The sequence below is a fragment of the Falco punctatus genome (genome assembly GCF_963210335.1).
Source record: "Falco punctatus genome assembly, chromosome: 5".
Taxonomy (NCBI): Eukaryota; Metazoa; Chordata; class Aves; order Falconiformes; family Falconidae; genus Falco; species Falco punctatus.
The window spans coordinates 75,166,790-75,188,064 of NC_137584.1; the positions used below are offsets into that span (position 1 = coordinate 75,166,790).

Here is a 21,275-nt window from a genome sequence, read left to right on the forward strand (position 1 = left end):
ATGCCCCGGGCCTTCAATACCATGAGCAAATCATCCTCCTGAGGTGAGGATGGAACAACAGACAGGTATTTCGTGTAGTATCATTTGAAACAGGGCTGACACCACCAAAAGACCTCCTTAATGTTTGCGGCTTTTTCTTTCACCAGAGAACTATTAGGAGCAGAGTTTGAGATTCTCCCTTTTGCTCCCAGTTGCCTCATCTGCTGTGCTAGATATAGACTCCTAAGATGGAGGCAAGATCCTCCTTCATTTCTGGGAACTGATCTTTGCACAGTTACCCAAATATCTTGATTTAGAAAGAGAGAAAGACATTTCTCCTCACGACACACTGCAGCCTCATCAGGAAGACACTTCCCTTAATAGTGTATCCCATCTGCATCTGGCAGAGCAGTGCTTCAGGCTCCATCTATGAATTCATGTGCCAGGGCTCTAAGCACTGTCTTATTACATAAAATGCTGACCCCACCATAATATTTGTTTTCTTCCAAAGAGGATTGGGTGATCTGGACCTGAAATGAGTGGGGGAGGGTGGCATTGTTAGTGGACTTCAACTTGAAGAAGTTGGAGTTAAGACTTGCTGTGGAGATAGAGAGAAACATAACTAGATCATATTCTGAACTTTGATGAAACAAGAAAACAGAAGAAAAAGTAAAAGGAAACTCTCCATAAAGATTCCCTTTCCCTCTGCACTGAAAATGGTGAGAAAGCAGATGACAGTTTGGGTAGAAAGAATTACCTAATGTCAAGAGCCAAATTATTGTGAGGTGCTGCCCAGCTTAGCTGGGCTGGATCCCGTGCACTTCCTTACCCAGATGCACTGGGTGAAGGAACATGTAGCACTACTGTGGTCCTGGTGTAAGTCAGGTCTAGCAGCAAAAGGCACTGGAGAAACCTGCTGAGATTTTGAAGGGCAAAACATTGATATGTTCCTCCTGATGTATGAAACTGGCAGTCTCTTGCTTATAAGAACAGGAGCTGCAGGTGGGGATGGAAAGGTTATCCACCCTAAGAGCCACAAACCAACATCTTTGTAAGGTCTGCCTCACCACTATGAGCTTTGGACAAACAAACGTGCTCCATCCCTCCTCTGTTTCTCCCTTCTTTATGTCCAGGCACAGGTATTTTTATGGTAATGATGGGAGCAACCATGTAGAATTTATAATTAACCGTGTCAAGAATGCTCAACCTTAAAGTCACGTCCTTGATATTACTTGCACATAGGACCTCGGACGTGGTAAAAATTAACGATGCGTCTTTGTTTCCTTGAGGAATCAGGTTGAGTAACAGTAACAGTTGGCAGGCAAGGTAACCACAAACTCTTGGCAAGCTGTGAAGTAACTGCAGCTTCTGCAGTTTTATTCCATCCATTTTTTGCTTTATGGCCAGAAGTTCACAGACACACCAGAAATTCAACTATCGTTTTTCCTACTGCAGAAACAGTTCACTTACTTATAAAAATAGGTAGTAAATAAAAAAACCTATCTCAATTACCAGGGTATGTATTTAAGGGAAATAATTTTTAGGCATGTTTTCACATGCATATATCTCTCTATGTGTGTCTGTACATGTATGCACATGTGTAAACTTCTGTATACTTAAGAAATTAGTATCAAACTATTGAAAAAAATCACATCACTAGTAACTAAACCAAAGAACCAATAAGCAATTAAAATATTTCAGCTTTGCTTTGATAATACATGATCCATAAGACATGATGTCATTCACAGTGATCTTGGTCAATTAGAAACACGAGTCATTCAAGACAGCAAATGTATCATAACTTATTATGTGTACTTCAGGTGTCATATTAAAATATTGCATGAACAATGTTTGTTGCCTGAGGTGAGATGTAAAATCAAATACGATTTGAAAAAGTATTTAGTTTTGGTGTCTTTGGATAGTTACTGGGTGTGTCAGCAAGGGACTTGGTGCAATGGAAGATCAGTATAAAGGAAAGGATCGCTAGACCTTATAGATTGTGCCGAGGCTCCTCGAATCTTCATCATATTGATTTATGAGTTCGGTTTGACTTGGATTTTGCTAGTGAATAAACCAAAAAACAATGTAAGTTGGAATGGGTGTTTGGAGACCGTCTGGTCTATCCACCCTTCCAGACAGAGCCAGTTCCAAAGATAGACCAGGTTGCCTAGAGCTTAGAGTTGAGTTTGAATATCTACGAGATTATCAAGATTCTATAAATTCTCTGGGCCCCCATTCCAGTGTTTGATGACCATCATTGTGAGAGGCTTTTTTTTCATTATATTTGGAAATTCTTTCACTGTAATTTGTGTCTGTTACCTCTCATCTTTCTACTGCGCACCTGAGAAGAGTGTGGCTCCATCTTCTCTATAGCTACCATTAGGTAGCTGTGAACTGCAGTTAGATGACCCTTTGCCATGTCTTCTCCAAGCTGAACAAAGACAGGTACTTCAGCCTCTCCTCAAATGGATGATAACCCAGTCCAAACTCCTCAGGTTTCCAAAAGAAAGAAATGTTATGTACACTCTACAGGACCCTGAGGTTGTGTAGACCACACATTGGTTCATGCCCCACTAAGCAGCAGAGCACCTTTGAGTACCTTTGGAGTACCTTCAAAGCAAAACTTCTGGTTCACTTTCCTCTTAAGGCATCTAGTTTGCACACATGAAAAGCTCACTGCAAACTGAATCAGCATGAAGTCACGGGACCATCAGGGGGTTACTTCAAAACTACACTAATGCAATTGTAGACTTCACTGTGGATACCACTCTGAAATGTCAGTGTTCACCTGTGGGCAAAAAGGCAAGGCAAATGGTAGAAACTGAAGTGGAGAAAGGAGCTGAAAACAAAAAAATAAATTTGATTAGGGAGTACACTAATGCAAGATGCGTTTTGGACATTGCACACAATTCTAGCCAGCCCATTCCCAGAAGGCTGTAACAGAACTGAAAAAAATAAGATGAATGTACAACAGGAATGATTCACTGAAATGGCTGGATCCATTTGAAGACTTCTCCGACAGATGTGGTTGACAGAATCCCTCTTTTTATTGAGGGGAAAATAGACAGACAAGGGGGAGTGTAAGAAAAGACCACAGCATCAGTAGTGATGTAGAAAGGGGGAAAAGGTGTATTTCTTTGCTGTTTCCCGTGACAGAAAAAGCAGAGATGATCAGCTAGCAGGCTGAGAGCAGATAAGCAGAAAATGAATGCTACCTAAGGCATAATAAGTTTGTGGAATTATCAACTGAAGGTCCTGTGGAGGCCAGAAGTACAAGAAGATCAGCCAGAGTCACAGAAGAATGCTCAGTCAGGAGCTCTGCAGCCTGAGGGTCCAGAGACAGCCTTTGGCACTGGATGTCCCTAAACTGCTGCATTTTCCATCAGCTGGAAGGGTGTACAGGGGCATAACCATGATACACTTATCCTATTTCTGTACATTTTATGCTCTCTACTTAGACATCTTTAGTGGCCACTGGCCGCTAGGCCAATGGACATCTGGTTTAGTTTCTTACGTCCATTCTGTGTTCTTATATTTTGTATTTATAGAACAGAAAATAAAGTAACTGGGAGTGCAGGGAAGCACACAGACGTTTTGTATTGCAATGGATTATGTTAAGCAGGAACAGTTCAATGTATGTCCCAAGACATTTGTCACATACCACGGTGGTTTAACGTATCTTACACAAACTGGAGTGTCACAAGAGGTATTGCATGAGTAACCTAGGATTTTCCAGAAGAAAAGCTTCAATAGGTTCAGAGAGAAACCCTGCTTTTTCACTGCGAAATGAAGAGCAACTTGATTCTTGTTGCATTAGAAGTCACCAAAAAAAAACCCCAAAACCGGGTGATTTTTTGATTGGCTCAACGTGTGGCTGACAAGAGGAAGCAGTTGTCACTCCCCCTAAGAAACATATTATAAAAGAGGCTGTAAACCTTACAGCCAAAGCCTTCTGGAGGGAAAGGACCAAGAGCCGGTCTTGTTTGGCTTCTGGGCTTACCTGACACCTGGTAACTTCTCAGTTCTTTTCATTCTTTCTTTCAATGTCTGCTGTTGTCTTTTCCTCAAAACCTACCCCCTCCACAAAACAACCCCCCAAACCTCTGCATTATTAACCTAAATTTTAGGTTACTAAAAAGGGTTAATCTAAGTTTTCCTGAAATTGCACGTTGCCTGTTGAATAAGTAGTTCAAATATGTGCTAATACCTAGAATACTTTGATAAAAATACTCTGCTTACTAAGTCCTAGGGAAAAATCTGGCTGGGTCAGGTTACTTTAGAGGTCTGTGGTCCAGAGAAATTAGCAATGTCTTTGATGAAACCCAGTATCATTTTTTATATCTGTGCCTCTATGTTAAGAACTTTATTTCATTTTCAGAATTATTAACTTTGCCTGATTGTTTCTTCTGATATTTTCAAATACATAGAAATTTGTGTAAACTTTTAGTACTAATTTCAAAGCTGATTTTGGCCATGCTGTACCATTCCATTTGCAGAAATATGACATCTCAGCACAACCTCATTTCCCTTCCTTGCTTAAGGGAAGATAATTTCTGATGGATCAGAAGATTCTCAAATGCCAAGATATATGACATTAAATACCACTTCTTTATCCATAAGCCCCTTTCTAGGCTATCTAATCCCATTTTGCTGATATTATTTCAATTATGAACTCTTTCATTGAAGGCATTGCAAATTTCTGAAGTTTATAAGTTTGACTGTATATTCACCTTATTTTGCTTACTGTTGTTTATTTATTAGATAAAACACTTAACTAAAAATGAAATCATGATTGCAGTTTGGCTAAAGACTACTTGCAAAGTGTGAAAGAAATCTGAGTGATCAAACTATTAAAATAACTTAATGATCACATATCCTGAAAGCATGTTACCCTGTATAAATTAACTTTTTCCCAGAAATGCTGGCACAGCAGCCATGATTTCATATGGGTATTACTGGTTATTTTCGAAAGTTTGAAGAAAAGGGCAATAAAAATGCTATTTTGATTAACAAGCATTTGTACAGTTCAGAAGACTGTAGATCCCAGGGACTGTCTATCATACACCTTCCTTGGTCCTTTTCCCTACAGTGACACAGCAAATCTGCGGTCATGAAGATCCTTTACCTGCTCTTTTCTCTCCTCTTTTTGGCACTCCAGGTTTCTCCAGGTAAGATGGAAAATAGATGCTAGAAGGGGATTTTTGTGCACCTGAAGTAAACTTCCCAGCACATTTTAACCACTACTGGTTAAAATTGCTAGAAACCAAACAGGATTTAGTCAAACAGCTCATTGCCTGTGCTCCCCTATGAAAATGGTTTCAAGGGTGGAGAAATTACAACTTCTGAAGAAAAGTGATTTTTCACTTTTGTGTCTTCCTAAAAAGATTGTGCTAAACGCTCTGGTTTTAGATGCCTGAGATGGTGTCTGTGGTGGCCATGATCTTTGGATAACAGCACACTCAGCAGTGGATTGCAGATGAAAATGAAGCCTGGCCAACTCTTTTCAGATAGGAGCCAATATTAAAGCCTCTGGACCCATGACACTTTTCCATAAAGTAAAGGACAATGAGTCAGGAGGTTTCTATCATTCTCCACCTGGACTTGAAGGCTATACATTTAGATGCACTGTGAGCTAAGGATCCCATCTCTGCAAGGTGTAGACCTGCATTGTAATCTCACCTCTTACATGGCCTTCCAGTATGGCCAAATTTGGGCACCAGTCCTCAAGGCAAGTTAGTGGTAAAGGCAGCTCAAGGAATGGGAAGCCCTGCTGGCGTTAGGGCTGCTTGCCTTGCCTTGCAGAATGAGAGGGAAGGAAATTTTTTTTGTTATTGTTGCAGGTTTGTCTTCACCCCGGCGGGACATGCTTTTCTGTAGACATGGGTCCTGTCACTTTGGAAGATGTCCCTTCCATATGATTAAAGTTGGAAAATGCTTTGGGTTCCGCTCCTGCTGCAAATTGTGAGTTTGACATTCACCAAGGCTTGTCTGCAGTATGAGCAGACAAATCTACTTTGCCTGTTCCCTTAACCCCAAGGTGCTATTGAGATTGACTGGATATAAGGAAAAAACCTATTACACCATGAGGACAGTCAAATGTTGAAGCAGGTTGAGCTCCACTGTGCTTTTTCTCCTGATATGTGCACCATGATCTGCCCCAGCAAGAAAGATAAAGCATGGTTGGAGATGTCAGCCTTGTGCTGTCCCAGCAACATTTGACCACTTTACAGCTCCTATGTCAGAGCAAAATAGCAGGGTTTGGTAGAAGTGGGTTGCTGTGCTCTATGGGGGGATTCCGTTATGCTGCAGAGTGCCATCAAATGTGTGCACAACACGTGACAGTGTTGTAAAAACAAATTATCATGTGAAAGGTAGCCTTATATTTTCACTCAGGATTTCACTCACGCATTCACCGCAATATAAAAGGATATCAATTTAATTCCCTACTTTTCCTGAAGCAATAGGAAAACACTCTTCTTACTCACAGGTATGAGTGCACAGGGCTGTCCCAGCATGACTACACATGACATAGGGTATTTTGAAAAGTATTTATACCCAAGAGGAAAATATGCATGGACTGAGAGTAAGTAGGGAGAGAATACAAGCAGAAAGAGAATCTGAATATTTTTTTTTCCTTTGTGCAGGCCATGGCGTGTATAAAGACTTCATGGAGTGTCCATTCAAGAGCGATGAAAATTTCTCCCAACCCTAGGAATTTGCTTTGAATACCCTTACTGCTAAAACCACCACATCCTGCTACAAAGCCTCATGCATCTCTCATTTTTATTCCAAGAAGCTTTATGATGTAGAATAAATCTAAATATATTCTGCATTGCTTTCCCTCCTTTTAAATAAATTGTTCTTGCTTAGCATTCACATTGCTGAAACATGGGTGTTTGTTGCGTGGGCTGAAGGCAATGATCCTACCTGGGTTTTGACACACAAACCCCAGAGGGCAACAATTTACCGTGCCAGCTGCTCCTTAATTTGAGCGTTTCGGAGACATATAGCTGTCCAGGGCTAGACAGACAGGGACTGAAGACCTTACCCTCCAGTACCAAGAGACAGTTTGACTGAAAGGACTCAGTTTCCCTTGGTGGGATATGTTCAGATGCCAAAATCCTTTATTTCTTACTATGGAGAAATATTTTCTTGGAGAAAGAGAAATAGAAATAGCTAGAAACCCAGACACCTACCATCCATTAAAACATCAGCATGTGAAGACTCTGTGTTCTGGCTTCTGGAAGATACTCGTGAGCATCTCAGGAAAGATGTAAACCTATTTTCTTTACTGCAACAATTTATAGCAGTTCTTTTCTCTCCAGAAGTTGTTTGTCCTGTAATTTCACAGCAACAGTTGTAAGTTTTGGTGGAATTTTCCAGCTGTCCCTCTGAGAAGGTGCATAAAAGACAATAGGTGGAGAACAGATTATACTGGTCTCTCTTCATTAGCTCCTCTCCCACTCCCTCCACCGTATGGCACACTCCCTTCAGTTCTCTCTTGGGATACACACACTTCTGAAACATTCAAGAGGCGATTCTGTTTGCCTGCCTCTTGCAGTGTTATATGTCCTATGACTATTCTTTGCACTTCCTAGCAGGGAACAAATTTATCCTCAGGTATCCCACCCAACTTCTAATCCTCTGTGGCATGATTTCCTATACTCAAGTCATGGTGATAGTTAACATAACTCAAAATCTTTGGAAAATGCATGTTTGGGGGGCATCCATGCCTGGACAAGTTGTAGACACAGCCTGGTGCTAGAAGACTGTCTGGCCCTGTCATGCAGTGGGACAGTTGTCAGGGCTTGCTCATACATCAAAGGGGGCTGAGAGGGTACTGATGGCTCTCAGAGGGAACGTATCCAGAGGAGGTATTCAGCATGGAACATGGCCATGCATTCAGACAAAATCTCGTGCTTCAGGACTCTTCTCAGTGCATTTACAGCAGCTAGATTCTGTCTGCCATCAAAAAGCAGTTCAAAACTGATAGGGCAGATTTTAGAAAAATGCCTCAAAATGTTTATTTCGTCTTTTTTCTTCTTTGGTGTAGGCTGTAGACTTGCTTTCTATCTGACACGGCAAAGAGAAAAGTGAAGAGAATGCATAGGAGGCTTATAGTCAGAAGCGAGTCCAGCACTCTGTATCAAGACTGGGAAAAAGACACCATAACAGACACAAAGCAGTGAAAATCTGTGCCTAGAAAACATCAGGGTGTTTTCGGTTGTCAACATGACAGAAGTTATAAATTTTTCTGAGAAATGCAAACATACAAAGGAATTAGCTTACAGAGAACACAGTTGTTAACTATTACTTAACCAGCAGATAACCAGGTTTATTATATTATATTTACTTCTAGCTCAAATGCATTACGAAAATGTAACATCTAGCTTGCTGTCCCTTGTAGGATTTCCTACACTAAACACTGTTCAATGGTGTTACTGAACTAGACGCAGAAGGTCCTTAAAAGATCTGGTTTATGACAGTTAAAGTTACAGATTTTAACTTCTACAACCCTGTAATAGACTGGACTTGCAAGCAGTCTTGACTCTTCCACAGCAGCACATGGCAGAATACCACACAGAACTAGAAATGGCACTGCTGCCAATGTCCAAGCAACTGAAGCCGTCCTCACCATTCTGTTGGTTCTCCTGACTCTATTGCTTGTGATGGGAGCCTAGCCACTGCTGTGTTTGTGGCCACCCAGATGAAATCAGAGGAACTGAACGCCCTCAAATGTGTTGCACATGGTATATGTTGTGGAAGGTGTGGTATACATACTTCACAGGTCACATAATACTTGGTACTGAAATGCTTCTTGTCTCAGCCCCTCTTTCACCTCCTGCAGTTCTGCCTGAGCTTGTCCAAATGCTTAATACTCCCTTGAGTGGCACCGCTTGGCAATGTGACCTTTGATAGTCATGTCTGGGAATGAAGTGTGCACTGTGGAAGTGAAGGACAGGAAGTGTCATTATTTCTCAAGACAGCAGGTGTTTGTGGGTAGCTGGCCACCAGCTGTTGAGGTTTCTCTACAATTCAAAAACTGAAATTTCTTGATGATTTTCAAGCCTCCATCTTTACCTTGACAAAAATTCTGGCCTCAGGATACTGCTTGTTATGAGTGGCCAAATGTCACCCCTATTCTGGTCCTTGTCCTTGGCAGCCACAGGCACCAGCAGTAGCAGATACTTATGGAGTTCTGTGCTGGGCAGTATGTCCCTTGCGTGGGCACTGCCCTTCCTGGAGGTCCCAGACTCCTCATCATATTGCTCCATCACACTGTAACCCTCCTTGTTGCAGGCCCTGCTGGGAGCTATGCTGCTCCACACCCCATCCCACCACACAGCAGGGAGGGACCTGCCTTGCCCTCATCAGCACTTGAGCAGATGCCATGGCAACCCCCAAAGAGACCTTTGTAGAATTTAGAGGGAAATAGATCTCCCAGGCTGGCTGTCCAGTTGCCCCTCAAGGTTACATTTCAGAGGGGTCCCATGGATCAGATGGGTAGTCCTGCAGGGAGTTAGCAGGGTGTCTTCTCCTCTCCATCCATCTGGAGACAACCTGAGTCTAGACTAGCTGCTCTCACCCTTCCTACAAAATGCCTCTATGATTGTGATCCACCTGTGAGTAAATGTGTGGGTGTATTCATGAACATGTGTCTTCATAAGAAGTGACTCTGGTTGTTCTGGTGGAGGAATAGGCCACCTTCAGCCATCGTTGGCTTTCCAGCTGGGTATGCAGCACTTGGCAGAGATGCTGGGCTTCTGTTTGCTGGTATTTGTTTCCATCATGTTTCACTGGGTAACTTAATCCAGCTCTCACTTACTATGATGATGGCTCTATGCTCTTTATTTTTCCAAATCACACGACAACATTAAAAAAGTGTCTGCAGTTTTGACTTCAGGGATATAGCTTGGCAGCAAAACTCTACCGAGTGATGGAGTCATTGAACAGAAGGGTCAGAAAAGGTTTTCATTTTCTGCCTTACTCAAAAAGCAAACTCATATGTACCATCAGGAAGAAGAGCATGGAGGTACAGTTTTTGCCATCTCGACACAGCTGAACATCCCTCCTAGGGAAAGCCTCAAGCCTTCAAACCCTTGAGTCCAAGGGTCATCTCGCAGGAGACATACAGGGAATGTTCTGTGCTCACTGCAGAGAGGTTTAGCTGTCTGTTTTCAAAGCCAGAATTTACATGGAGCTGTGTGTAACAGTGCTGCATGAGAAAGAGCTGTGATAAGCCAAACTCATCACTTGAGAGCAGCTTTTAAGGTCAATTTATTTCCCCTGGTCCTTGCTTGAGCTATTTGCTAGCTTTGACCCTGGCTGTACAATTTGCTGACCAGCCTTCCCAGTTTAAAACTGGAGCTGCCTCACTGCTACGAAGCCAGACTCCCCAGATGGAACCACCTGGCCTTGCTGCTACCTGACAAGTATTTTGGTCACACGCAGACCTGCACATAGACAAACACACATGTTCACCTGCAGCAGCAGCACAGCTTCGTGCGTTGGTTTGTAGAAGGGCTGAGGGCAGTGTCTGATGGCAGAGAGCGGCAAGGCTGGTCTCATAGTGTCCAGATGGGAAAAGAGGAGGAGGCATCCTGTTTCTTCCCTGGAAACCAGAAAACTTTAAGATATAGGTTATCCTCAGCAAGCTTGCAGGTGGCACCAAACTGTGTGCTGATATGCGGCTGACATGCCAGGGGTTGTGTTGCCACCCAAAGTGACCTCAACAGGCTAGCAAAATGGGCTGACAGGAACTGTTGATAGTTCAACATAGAGAAGTGCAGTGTCCTGTACCTGGGGAGGAACAGCCCCATGCACCAGTATATGCTGGGGCCACACAGCTGAGAAGCAGCTTTGCAGGAAGAAACTGGGGGTCCTGGTGGACACCAGGCTGAATATAAGCCAGCAATGGGCCTTTGTGTCAAAGGTTATCCCAAAAGAATCTTGGGCTGCCTTAGATCAACTATTGCCAGCAGGATGAGGGAGGTGATCCTTCCCATCTAGTCAACGCTCGTGAGGTCACACCTGGAGGACTGTGTCCAGTTCTGGGCTCCCCAGTCCAAAATAGGCATGGAGGTACTAGGAAGAGTCCAACAAAAGACTACTATGATAATGAAGGAACTGGAGCACTTGTCCTACGAGAAAAGGCTGGGACTGTTCAGTCTGGAGAAGAGAAGCCTCTGGGGGGATCTTACCAATGTATATAAATACCTGAAGGGAGTGTGCAAAGAGGACACAGCCAGGCTCTTTTTGGTGGTGCTCAGTGCCATGACCAGAGGCTGTGGGCACACACTGAAACACAGGAGTTTTCCCTCTGAACACCAGGAAATACTTTTTTACTGTGAGGGTGAACTGAGCACTGGCACAGGTTTCCCAGGTAAATTGTGGAGTCTCCATTTAAAAACCATCTGGACACAGGCCTCAACAACCAGCTCTGGATGGCCAACTTGAGCAGGGGGGGTTGAACCAGATGACCTCCAGAGGTCCGTTCCAGCCTTAACCAGTCAGTGATTCTGTGATTCTGTGAAACTACATGTCTTTATTCAAGCTGGAAAAAGCAGACTCTACCCAAGCAACACCAGGCCCATGATGGGATATCTCCAACCCATGAGCACCCAGCAGGAGCAGCACTTCCACTCCTGCTGTCACACCACCTTGGGATGGCAGAGGCAGGATGGGGAGAGGACATCACGAGATGGTTCCAGCAGCCAGAGGGGCAGGCAACCTGCTCAGAAAGTCCAGGGATTCATCACGGTTTCCTGCATAAGAAAAGCACAGTATATGGTCACCAGTATTTCTTTCTTACATTCCCTCTTTGTCTACCTCCAGCCTCTCTGCCATTTCTAGTATAAGGACCTGTAGGAAATTACTGGGCAACCCCTCCTCCCAGTACTTATTGTAGATGACTTGGACATGTGCTTTCCTTAGTGATTGCAGTCTGGAATCCAAGGCTCTTTAGAAACCTCAAGGAGATGGTCCTGTGCCTCACACTACACAAAGATCAAACTTCAGTTTCCAACAGCATGGGAAAGTCTTCATGAAAGTCCCCAGTCCGATCTCACGGGGCTGACGGGGGCTGGGAAGGTGCTGGCTGAATTTGGGCTTCTTCAGCCCGGCACAGGGCAGGCTCAAGCAGCTTTACCAAGGAACTTTAAACTCTCCTCCCCTGGCCTTTGCCTCTCAGCATGGATGCAGGAGGGTGTTATCCAGCAGTACGGATACGAAGTGAACAGCGTATCTATTTCGGCCAAGCAAGCAGATGGACAATTCCTGAGTGTTTGACTTTAGAACTTACTTTTTACAGCAAACCATAAATGTTGAACACCTTCCAAAGATGTAATAAGGGTGATAGCAGGTCAAAAAACTACAGACTCCCCCTTCTTGCTTACATTGATCTTCATTTCCTGGATCCAGAGATGCACCTGTACAGTGTAACAGTTGAAAGGAAAAGGTAATTTGGGAGAATATTCTGTAAATTCAGAAGGGCTGGCACTCCACTAGGATTTCAACCCACCTTGTGGGCCAAGTATTAAAATGACCATAATTGCACCTTCAAGAGCAAGTTAACTGTTGAGAAGGACTATCAGCTAAAGCCCTGAGGCACAGGTACCCCTGGCCGTTTCTGGTACAAAGGGATATTTTCCAACCTCCTGCTGTCTCTGCAGAAGGACTGGCTCATCCATAAAGCTTTGGCTAGCTCAGCCAGCCTGGGGTAGAGGGCTTTGATATCACAGAATCACACACATCTAGGGGTCCTCCAAAGGTGCTAAGTATCTGTGATAAGACAATGGACTTCCCATTCATATTTTTGCCTGAGTGGGATTAGGCTGCATAGGCTGAGACTTCAGCGATTGCAATGGGAGCTCACCCTCCAGAGCAGCAGCTAAATGCCCAGTGTGGAGCCCAGAGCTCAACCCCTCCCTAACCCACAGAAGGAGTCAAGCTGTTATTCCTGGATGGCTCTCTCCACACCAGCCCCTCTGTTCTCAGAGGAAGGGGCACTGTGAGAGCATACTTTGGTGTGTCCCATTGCATAACTTCTTATGCTGGAGCAAAGCCACAAAACCATTTCCTCCTTTAAGCATCCCTAAAAAGTATGGTCACTTCCTGCATGATGGAAAACCCGGCTGAGGGGGGTTCACACCTCACCCCATCTCCCTCTCTCACCTGCAGCACCCTGGACCAGCAGGACGAAGAAGGGGAAGAGCACATACAGGAGATTCATGGCTGACGCCTCTCACAGGTCTTCACCTTCAGGGGAGATACCAAAGCAACAAGGGCACTGGGGGACCCCGGGTAGTGTTGAAGCCTAGGCAGGGTGCTATACCAAACTGCAGATGTGTTATCCTGAACAAAAGAAGATGGTGTTGTCTGTTGCCTACTGACAAGAACAACAGCTACATATGCAGCTTCCTGAATAGCCTGCAAATGGTTCAGGAAGTTTCAGGCAATGCAGTACCTAAACACATATATTTCAGTCATCTTCCTTAAGCTTTCTCCCAAACACAGACTAAATATTCAGTCTGGTGATCTGTGCTGTTTTAAGTAAAAAGGCAGCTGATGCTATTAAGAGAATGCAGTCAGAAAACTTAAGTACCTTGGGCCTTACACGTGGCACACTTGTCTCTAAAACAGACCTAAATATAAATACTATATAGTTTGTAAAAATATAAATAGGGAAACAGAATCAAAGGGAAATAATAGGTATGCTTTCCACTGTACTCATTAGATAAGGGTTACACCTATTACACCTAGTCTGTGCTCTCCTGCTTCTGCGTCCCCTTACCAAAGGCAAAGTAGAGAAGGTTTGCACACTTTGGAGATACTTGTGCCAATGGCCAATACAAGAGCAACAGTAAAGCTCAGTCATGAAATAATTCTGTGCAGCAGGTCCCCAGTTAGGAACAAGAAGAGAAAGAAATGTCTCAGTGTCCAAAGATCAGGAAAACACAACCTTTCGAGTTAACTGAAGGCTGAAAGAATGGAAACTGTACTGCTGAATGGAAAGTGGCTCCTCCAAGTTATAGAATTCCCACTATCCCAAATAGAAGACCCTGGTGTCCCTCTTCAAACACCACAGAAACTTTCCAATCTCTCCTGTGCCAGGTTTCCCCTGTTTCAGCAGATTCCAAGCTCTAATTGGAAAGGATTTGTATTTTCAATTTATATTTTTCTCTAGAAAGCTCAGATACATCATTATGTGAACAGATATAACCAACCATTTAGATGGTTCCACTATGATGGAACTTCAACAGAGAGATTGAATGGTGGTCAGCCTGAAAGACAGCCCATAGTTACTTGCCTGACAAGGAAGGTCTGGGTCTTCAGACCGCTACAAACGTGCCAGGGATCACTAGTACCCAGATGCCCTTGGGGTCAGGGAATACCACTTTGCCTGAAACACCCTGGTTTTATACCACTGCTGCTGGGTGAGACATGCTTATTCCTATGGCCACATCTCCCCTTGGCCAATCAGAAAGTGACCCATCTGCATGGGGAAGATGTGGTTGCCATCTTGAGGTTGTCCCTCCCTGCGGCAAAGGGAGAGGCTGAGATGCCTCCCTGGGGCTGTTGCAAATTTCACCGTTATCCTCATGCAACACCTCTTGTGACACCCCACTGCACAGCAGGCACACGGGCTGTGGTGGCTTGGCATGAACTGCCAGAATTTGACAACAGCAGCCAGTCTCAATAAGGTTTCCCTCCTTTCCTCCTCCAATCTGACAAAATAATCAGTTAGCATGGAATGTGCAAGAACATAGAACTGTAGAGTGGTTTGAGTTGGAAGAGACCTTAAAGATCATCTAGTTGCAACCATTTGCCATGGGCAGGGACACCTTCCACTAGACCAGGTTGCTCCAAGCCCCGTCCAACCTGGCCTTGAGCACTGCCAGGGATGGGGCACCCACAGCTTCTCTGGGCAACTTGTGCCAGTGCTCACCACTCTCACAGTGAAGAACCCTAATATCTAATCTAAACCTACCCTCTTTCAGCTTAAAGTCATTCCCCCTTGTCCTGTCACTACATGTCCTTGTGAAAAGTCCTTCTCCAGCTTTCTTGTTGGCCCCTTTAGGTACTGGGAGGTGCTCTAAGGCATCTACAGAGGCTTGTCTTCTCCAGGCTGAACAACCTCAAGTCTCTCACCCTGTCATCATAGCAGAGGTGCTCCAGCCCTCTGATCATCGTAACGGCTCTCTGGACTCAGTCCAACAGGTCTATGTCCTTTTTATGTTGGGGGCCCCAGAGCTGGACACAGGGTGGCAGGGGAGTAGAAGGGGAGAATCACCTCCCTCAGCTTGCTGGTCATGCTGCTGGTGACGCAGCCCAGAGTAGGGTTTGCTTTCTGGGATGCAAGTGCATATTGCAGGTCATGTTGAGCTTCTCACCAACCAACACCCCCAAGTCTTTCTCCACAGGACTGCTCTCAATCCAGTCTCTGCCCAGCCTGTATATGTGCTTGGGACTGTCCCGACCCATGTGCAGGACTTTGTACTTGGCCTTGCTGATCCTCATAAAGTTCACATGGGCCCACCTTCCAAGCCTGTCACAGTCCCTGTGGATGGCATCCCTTCTGTCCAGCTTATTGATCACACCACACAGCTTGGTGTCATCAGCAAATTTGCTGAGGTGCACCTGATTCCACTGTCCATGTTGCCAACAAAGATGCTAAACAGCACTGCCCCTGAGGAACACCACTCATCACTGGTCTCCACTTGGACATAAAATCTTTGCTGCAATAATTTGAGCATGACCATCCAGCCAATTCCTTATCCACTGTGTGGTCCATCCATGAAATACATGTCTCTCCAGTTTAGAGACAAGGATGTCATGCATAACAGTGTCAAATGCTTTGCACAAGTCCAGGTAGATGACAGCAGTTGCTCTTATCCACCAGTGTAGTAACGTCATCATAGAAGGCCACCAAATTTTTCAGGCACCATTCACCCTTAGTGAAACCGTGTTGGCTGTCACAAATCACCTCCTTATTTTCCATGTGCTTTAGCAAAGTTTTAAGGAGGATCTGCTCCGTGTTCTTGCCAGGCACAGAGATGAGACTGCCTGGTAACATGAGGAATATTATAAACTTTGTTACCTTTCAAAATTATAAGAAAGGGTTTATCTCTGCTTATATTTGAAATGTCAACAAATGCTTTGGAAATAACATACTGATTGCTGCATGCATTTATGAGCTGATGCTCAAATGCACACATATATCAGCATCCACTTCACTGCTTCCATGTAAGTCATGTCATATCATGGGTAACAGTAAGTATCATTTATCCGTTGATATTACTCCTTTTGCAGCTGTTTATTCTCTATCTCCACTATAATAAACCCATGGGTGGGTTACTTTCCACAACACCATCAGTCAATCAGTTGCTGACATACTCATGCTGACATACGTGTGCATCGAATAAGACATGTATTTAACTATACGGGGCAAAAGCCTGCGCTTGCAGAAATGTTGAGGTCACTGGCTGTTGACAGAGAATAGTGTTGCAATCTGTTTTTCTGAGGCAGGCAGAGAGGCGAATACCCTCTGATTTCTCCCTGCTGGATGACACTTCTAGACATTTCCAGGTTGTGGTCCATGAGACCCACTGGAACAGTCACCTTGAGGAAGAGCTGGGCAGCAAGCCTGGGAGACCTACATCCCCTCCACGGCCTGAAAGGATGTCTGTGGGGGCTGTGTGCAGGATCAGGCCCCATCAGGAGGATTATTACAGAGATAGAGGCTGTGGGACTGGTAGAGGGCTTGATGCTGTGGGGCTGCCACGAGGGAGGGAGCTGAGTAGTGACTGCATTTGATGGACATGGAGGTCCCATTCCAAATCAGAGATGGTAATTCTGGGGCCTCTGGGTTGGGTCACGTGTGCAGCTGTGTCCATACCCACACATGGGACACACCACCCAGCACAACCCTGAACAAGAAGCTGTGGCTGCTGGGGACAAGGGACACCCGTATCGGGCAGGAACAGGACAGGGCTCCCACTCCACAGGAGGGAGCAGAGCAGCTCCATCACACCCACAGCAAACACGCTGGCTCCCAGCTCCCACGCAGCTGCCAGGCAAGAGCATCCCTGGGGACAGCCATGGTGGTGACCCCCAGCACCCCAGGCACTTCTCCTGCCACCAACCCACCCCCACCCCCAGGGCCAGCAGGCACGGCACACCCTCTGTCACAAGGAAACGGCCACATGGCACACCCACTGCAATGCCAAACTGCTCGTCTTTATTCCAGCCGGGAAAAGCAGCCTCTGCCCCAACGGCACTGGGCCCACCATGGGATGTCTCCAGCCCACGAGCACCTGGGCACTCAGCAGGAGCAGCGCTTCCATTCCTGCTGTCACACCGCCTGGGGACAGCAGAGGCAGGGAGGGGAGAGGACAGCAGGGAGGGGAGAGCATCTCAGGAGATGGTTCCAGCAGACAGAAGAAAGGGCACATCCTGCTCACAGGGTTCAGGTATTCAGCCCCATATCCTGGGTGAAGAAAGCAGAGGAGCACATGAGCTGTTGTAAATGACTTTTCCTCCCACCCCTCCTACCTGCCCTGCGATGACACGCAGGCCTGCGGTGCCAGAGAATCAGGCTCAACAGACATGAAGTTCAGTGCTTATGGCAAACAGTTGGGATCCCTGTTATCTTAGTGGTGGCAGCCCTGGCCCCAAGGCTTTGCAGATGCAGCAAAACCAGGATCGTGTCCTCCATGCTGCAGAGGGACAGCAAATGCTTCACACTCTGCTGCCTTGGAAGAGCCCTCTGCAAAGCCCAAAGGAGCCTCATGGGTCTGAAGGAGAGCAGAAGGTGCTGGCTGACCTTGGGATCCTTCAGCCCCACTCAAGGCAGGGCTAAGCAGATTTCCTTTCCCTCCCTGGCCTCTGCCTTGGGGCACGTATAGCACTGACCCATCAGCAAGTCGTGGACACTTAAACACAAAGCAACTCTCTGTGCAATCACAGGGCCATTTGTCATTCCAAAACTTACTTCTTGCAGCAGAAGTAAAACCTTGAACATTTTCCACTGATGATATACGGGAAGCTGCAGTTCAGTAATGAGCAGAAACCTTTTTGACGTTGACATTCTTTCTGATTGTTTATGCCCAAGGGAGATCCTGGAGAGTAAAAGCGGTCAAAAAGAGTGAACATGGGTTAAATGCAAAAACTGTGTGTGATTCCCAAGCGGCAAACACTTTCCCTGGATGTCTGCCATGTGCACCGAGCACCAAACCAAACATCTTTACCTCTCCAGCACGAGATCACCTCTCCTGCAGCAGCATGTGCACACGTGGGGAAAGTCAAAGGGAAGGACCAGTGTGAGGCACGGGAAACGCCGTGTTGGCTCCTCAGCCACCCGGCCGTTGATCAGAGCCAACCCCTCCCCATCTTGTGTGTATCTACCCAGTTCTATCTCTCCCTGACAAATCTGGTCCCTTCCCCGGACATGGGAGACACCACTGATAGGGGCTCACACCTCCCCCCACCTCCCCTCTTCCCCTCTCACCTGCAGCACCCTGGGCCAACAGGAGGACAAAGGGGAAGAGCAGGTACAGGATCCGCATGGCTGACACCTGTCCCTCGTCTTCACGGGGCTGCAGAGAAGACACATCAGGACCACAAAGAAAGGACAGGGACAAGGCTGGGCACATGCTGAGCCAAAAAGCACAGTCTCCAACAAAAAGAGACAATAATGATCCCCCTTGCATCACAACTTCACGGGTATCTTGGGGGCATTTCAGGGAGCACCAGCCTGCTGGGCATTCTGGACGTTATTTCATTGTCTTCTTCACAGGTCTTCCTGATGTTCTCCACAAAACACGGGCTGGAGGATTCACGCCTAGTTGTCATCATTTTACTCCCAACAACACCCACTGAAACTCAGGTCATAAGGAAAGAGAAATGGCTTTTACAAGTTACAGTCCCTCAGAACATCTGCAGGGCCTGCGTGTGTCCCCTGTGCAGAATTTTCCAGAGGGACAAGACGAAGGGATGACACCAGGTATACTTCCCAGCATAGTCTGCAGACCAGGATTAACGCTAGGGCATTTGCTCTCTCCTTTCTGCCTCTTCATAATCAAATGCCCGAGCAGAGGAGGCTTGCTCATCAGGAGATGCTTCTGGCAACATGCAGTCCCATGCCACTAGCCAAAGCCGGGTCAAGAAATTAGGGAAATGCTTGTGCCTGGAGATGCCACGTCATATGAAGGCTTGGCCGGTGCTCTCCATCACCTCAACCAGTCCAAAGCACCCTGCCTGTTCGCCTCTGCTCCCCTGGGCTCAGGAAGGTCCTCCCAGCTGGGCTTGGGAGTGCCCATCCTCAGCTCCAGACCGTTCCTCGACTTGCCAGCAAAGACCCTCCCCAGCCCCACTCTCACCGCCCCTGCCCCGTGCAGCACCGACCCAGGGAGGAGCAAGAGGGTAGGGAAGCATCTGGGTGGCCACAGAGGGAAAATTAATCAACGCTGTGAGTTAACTGAAAGGATGGGAAACCTCCGTACTGCTCTGGGAAAGTATCTCCTTACTGCCCTGAGGAAAGTCCCCATTCCCCCAGCACAGAGGAGCTGAGTCCCCCCTCCAGCATCCAGCCACCTTTCCAGCCTCTCCCGTAGTGACGGGAACCTTTAGCTGCATCGGCCACATGCCCCGGACTCTTAGGACTCATGTGAAGGTTTTTATTCTCTTGCCCGGGCAGCACTGATACCCTGATCCTATGCGTGGATGCTTCCAGCAGTTTTTCATTTAGGTGCACCTGGGGTGAGGGGACTTGAACAGAGAAGCTGAGTGGGCAGTTTTCCAGAAAGAGACCTGTCAATCACCTACCTGACGAAGGTACCGGTGGTGTTCAGGCTGTAACAAAGGCAGCAGGAATCACGCCCAGGTGCCCTGGCGTCCAAGCAGTGTTGTTTTGCCTAAACCACCCTGGTTTTACACGGCTGCCAGTGGGTGGGAGATGGGCGTATTCCTGCTGGCGCATCTCCCCTTGGCCAATCAGAAGGTGACCCGTCCATGTGGGGGTGATGGGGTTGCACCTCATCCCTCTCTGATGCAATGGGAGAAGCTGAGGTACCTCTTGAGGCTGTTGCAATCTGCACCGTTATCCTCATGCAACACCTCTTGTGACACCCTGCTGCACAGCAGGCACACGGGCTTGGCACGAACTGCCTGGAATGGATAAAGCAGACATCTGTGCAACCAGTCCCAGAAAAGGAGAAAATATTTGTCTCTTCCTTTCCTCTCATTTTACTTTGCAAGAAGGCAGTGTGTGACATGCAGGATTATGTAAAATATTTTCATTTGCTGCTCTTGTAGTATTACAAGAACAGCTTCATCCTTGCCAAGATGATCTGTTTTTGATATACTAGGGAGCGACAAGCTTAAGTCTACCTTTCTGATGGCTACTCAGATAACCAACAGTGAACAGGAGAAGCGATCAGGTAAGATCACAGCTCACCTAATTCTATCTGAATTCATTGCTTCTACACCTGTTTTTCCTGGTACAAGACACACAAATGGTCTTCAATGGAAAAAAGTCTCTGTGTCAAGATATGCAGACTAAGGGAGACTATGGAATGAAGGTGAATAGGACTTATTAGGCCTTGGAGATATGGACATGATCAAAATAATTTGTCAATTTATAGGAATCATGTGATGCTTCAGAAAGGTGAAGGTCAAGGTGGGTCAAGGAGGAACAGGTCATGAGAAACAGAGAGAAGCAAGGGGTGAAAGGGGCCAACCTGTTGTAAGCAGGCTGCTGGTCAATATGCTTCTCTGGCCATTCCCCACATCTGATCACCATAATCTGTTCTATATTCCTGGTAAACTTTATTACTACCTATGTTTTCGTGTGAACAATCTGGCTATAGTGTGTCTGCATGGTTGTGCAGTGCTCTAGTAAACTTCAAGCCAGAGTACTGGGTATGGGAGAGAGTACCAAGAGTGCTGATCCATTGCCCAGAGAGACCAAAGCTCTGAGAGCTGGAACCTGGAGAGAGCAAAGGGCCTTGAGGTTGGATACATCAGAGACAAAGGGTCTAGTGCCATCTATCAGAGAAATGCGTGATGGTTATCTCCCCCGAGCAGCAATCCATAGTATTAGGGTTGGATGTCCAGGGCAGTGTCTTTGCAGGTATAAGGGTGCTGGCAGCAACCTCACTCCTAGAGGTTTGGCACCAGGTTCAGGACCAGTCCAGAGCCAGCACAACCCAGGGCTGCTGATTATGGTGTGGAGAGGGCTTCCAGCCCACACCGCAGGGAGGCCATGGTTGGGTCCAGCACCTGCCCTGGGGAGCTGC

The 21,275-nt window shown here is 46.2% G+C and overlaps 1 protein-coding gene and 1 long non-coding RNA gene across 2 annotated transcripts; one reads left to right on the top strand and one right to left on the bottom strand.

The window, feature by feature from the left end:
- The first annotated feature begins 3,839 nt into the window (after window positions 1–3,839).
- On the top strand, window positions 3,840–6,855 carry LOC308064721 (antimicrobial peptide THP2). Its single transcript, XM_080389605.1, has 4 exons — window positions 3,840–3,989; window positions 5,069–5,147; window positions 5,820–5,940; window positions 6,624–6,855. Exons 2-4 carry the CDS (start codon window positions 5,090–5,092, stop codon window positions 6,637–6,639), a joined length of 195 nt encoding a protein of 64 aa, XP_080245731.1. The 5' UTR covers window positions 3,840–3,989; window positions 5,069–5,089; the 3' UTR covers window positions 6,640–6,855.
- A 416-nt stretch (window positions 6,856–7,271) lies between these two features.
- LOC308064722 lies at window positions 7,272–17,453 on the bottom strand. Its single transcript, XR_013928503.1, has 3 exons — window positions 13,153–17,453; window positions 12,281–12,407; window positions 7,272–11,744 (listed from the first exon to the last, which is right to left on the bottom strand). It is a non-coding gene; the product is annotated as an uncharacterized lncRNA (long non-coding RNA).
- Between the last annotated feature and the right edge of the window lie 3,822 nt (window positions 17,454–21,275).

Bases quoted from the DNA above. Each gene is read 5' to 3' on its own strand.
- LOC308064721 (XM_080389605.1), top strand. From the start codon at position 5,090: ATGAAGATCCTTTACCTGCTCTTTTCTCTCCTCTTTTTGGCACTCCAG. The intron at 5,148-5,819 runs GTAAGATGGAAA...TTATTGTTGCAG, and splicing joins GGCACTCCAGGTTTCTCCAG to GTTTGTCTTCACCCCGGCGG.